Source organism: Hibiscus syriacus, unplaced genomic scaffold (genome assembly GCF_006381635.1).
Source record: "Hibiscus syriacus cultivar Baekdansim isolate YM2019G1 unplaced genomic scaffold, ASM638163v2 tig00111022_pilon, whole genome shotgun sequence".
NCBI classification, from domain to species: Eukaryota; Viridiplantae; Streptophyta; class Magnoliopsida; order Malvales; family Malvaceae; genus Hibiscus; species Hibiscus syriacus.
In genome coordinates this window covers 3,313,782-3,316,825 of record NW_024062956.1, presented here as the reverse complement: position 1 = coordinate 3,316,825, position 3,044 = coordinate 3,313,782, and the positions used below count along the sequence as shown (strand labels likewise).

At 33.7% G+C, this 3,044-nt stretch overlaps 1 protein-coding gene across 1 annotated transcript; it reads left to right on the top strand.

The window, feature by feature from the left end:
- Window positions 1-965: 965 nt before the first annotated feature.
- On the top strand, window positions 966-2,397 carry LOC120150601. The gene is made up of 2 exons (XM_039163253.1): window positions 966-1,434; window positions 2,318-2,397. Exons 1-2 carry the CDS (start codon window positions 966-968, stop codon window positions 2,395-2,397), a joined length of 549 nt encoding a protein of 182 aa, XP_039019184.1.
- The last annotated feature ends 647 nt before the right edge of the window (window positions 2,398-3,044 follow it).

Genomic DNA, 3,044 nt, shown 5'->3' with positions numbered 1-3,044 from the left:
AGAAGAGCAGTAATAGAAGTGGCAATGACAACATCTCTACTAAAAGATCAAATCAGAAGTAATTGACAAAGTATATATTTTGGTTGTGTATAGAGTTTTGGCATGTAATAAGTTGTTAATTACGAATGCTCTGATCAATTTTATATTTTATTGTCTCTTTTATGTAAATTAACGTATTTTGTTTTAATGAAAGTTTAAAATTTCCCTGTTTTTCTTTAAATGTCAAAGTTTGAAAAGTCAATGTGACACTTCAGACTCGTACTCGGGTCGGGTATGGGTTGAGGGTGTTATATAAGCCATTGAAGAGATGGGAGAAATTTTTATATAAGCTTTGAAAGAATAGTGTTGTAAATGTGAAATCTTATCCTTGAAAGGTTCAATTCAAGTCAGTGAACTGAGAAATCTTTAGTAGTAGAAAAGTAAGATAGTAGGTGTAGACTTTGGTTAATAAAATCTAACCAATCTAAATCAATTGTTTTACTTTTAATAAAGTTTCCACCAAATATTTTAAAAGTCATTTCACACCCTCTTGATTATTTTCATTTGATTGATCGAGCTAACATATTATTTTATTAATTTAAAGTTTTACAAATTTGAAAGACCTAAATCATAAATTTATCATTTTAAGAGGGTTAAGGAAGATTCGAATCGTTTTGTTTAGTTCAAATGGTTTCTGGTTTTCTTAGCCGACATGATCCACCAAATCGAGAAGGCTTTAGACTTAACAGATACAGATGGACGGTGGAATCATCCTAACTAATGCCAAATCTTTGTTTCACCATCCTTCCAAATCATCATTACAGTTTCCACCAAATATATAGCTCACTCCATTACAGCATCCATTTCAAAACCATTGCATGGCCGCCTCAGGTTTTAGTTTAGCTGCCGGCGGCTTGCATATGGCGTTAAAAGCTTCCGTTTTTCCGTTCCATTGCGGACAATAAACAAGAAGAAGCTTTAAAGACATGGTGAAGGATGTAGAGCGGATGAAGATGGGGACAACATCAATATCGTCATTATGCGAGTTTGAAACGGAAGAGTTGCAACGGATGCCATTGGTGCCTCCGCCATTGATGAAAAACTGGAGGTATTTGTCAAAGCAGTTGTCGCTGGGCGAAACGTCTCGGGAGATGGCTTGGGAGAGAAGGCGGCGCCAGATTCTTCGTCAGCAGAGAGGGAAAAATGGGTTGACTGATGATGATTTGCATGAACTTAGAGGTTGCATTGAGCTTGGATTTGGATTCAACGAAGAAGATGGTCAGAAACTGTGCATCACGTTGCCTGCTTTGGACCTTTATTTCGCCGTAAACCGTCAGCTTTCGCCTAGTCCACCTGAAAGCGGACGTTCTTCATCTACTTCTTCACTTGGTGGCAGATCATCGTCTTTTGACAGATCTGTAAGTGAGCCAGCTGATTGGAAAATTTGCAGTCCACGTATAGGATTTTGATTCCAATACGATTCAAACCTTTCATATTTATGTCTATGCCTTTGTAATACCCCCCAAATATACAATACTTAGAATGTTGGGTAAACTACGTATTTAGTTACCCATTTATTTTCGTGGTTTTGTTCTGGTCATCCAACTTTTTATTTTTCAAAATCATATATATCGTTATGTTTTAATTTTATTTTGTTATTGTCAAAAAATAACCCTCATATTTACTAAAATGATCATTTGACCCCATTATTTCATTTTGGGGCAAAAAGACCCTCTATGGATAGAAATCGTTAATTAATAAACAGTTAACGCTCCAAAATATGAGTTTTTTTTTATCACAAATGAAATATCGAGGGCCAAAATGCTCAAAAAATTAGAACAAAAATGACCATTTTTGTAAATATTGGGAGCCAAATTTTGGCATTATTCATTCTGTTTTAGTCACCGTCGTTACAAAATAAAAAGAGCTACTAATGTAACAATTTTTATATATTTTTTTCAATGACAACGTGACAATATATGGTGACACTTCAGTATCATCATTAATTTTTTAACAACGGGTGACCTAAACAGAACCAAAACGTTACATTAGGTATGATTTTAAAAGAAAAAAATAATTAGATGACTGAAACAAAATTGTAGGAATAAGTGAACGAATAAATATATAGTTTACCCTAAAATATTTTACTCCCCTTAATGACACTGAAAAGCTAACTATTAGGGTGAGAGAACCTAGTTCCATAAAAACCCTACAAGAAAGCTCATATCTTTTTCATGTGGGATCCAAAAATCTCATACTTTTCAATTGGCACAGATTAGATAAGAGCTTTTGTTGTTGGTTTCTTGAACTCAACTGTAATTTACCTAATTGCTTTCAGGGAATAATCCACAACAAGTGAAGACTAAGCTAAGAAATTGGGCTCAGGCTGTGGTATGTTCTCTGATGCAATCGTATTAACCAAGTTTGGGCTGCTTATAGTTATACAGATGCGGAAAGCAAAATGTATTGTTTCAACTCATGTCACTAATTTAAGAGAATCATATCTGTTATACCATCCCAGTAGTACATCTGTTAGAAATTTAAATAACACTTGGTTATTGGAACATAGGCTATTATATAATGGCTTTGGAATAGTCCAAAACCATTATTGCATTAACGTCATATTCGTATTACAAATAATAACATTTATTATATCTACAATTACGATAACTGCAACATAATAAAAAACACGACCACAACTCTATAGGTTAAAGTCTATACAGAAACTAGAATCGGAATACCAATCACTCAACGCTCTCCAATCTTATATTCCAGAATAGGATTGTACCGCTCGATACATATCATTAGTAAGACAACAATTCAGTCTGTTTAGTATTTTCTTTGCTAAATAGAACATTTGACAGCGAATTGATACAACAGACATTAAACTGACTTATTTACAGGTTCTACTTTCAGATATCCACTAATTTATAGGTGCCACGTGGTCAGAGCCGTCTAGGGTATTCTCGGGGCCCTAAATGAAAATTAAAAAAATAATTCCCTATAGAATTAAAGTATATTCTATTACTTTGAATAATTAATTTAATATTATATTAATAAATCAT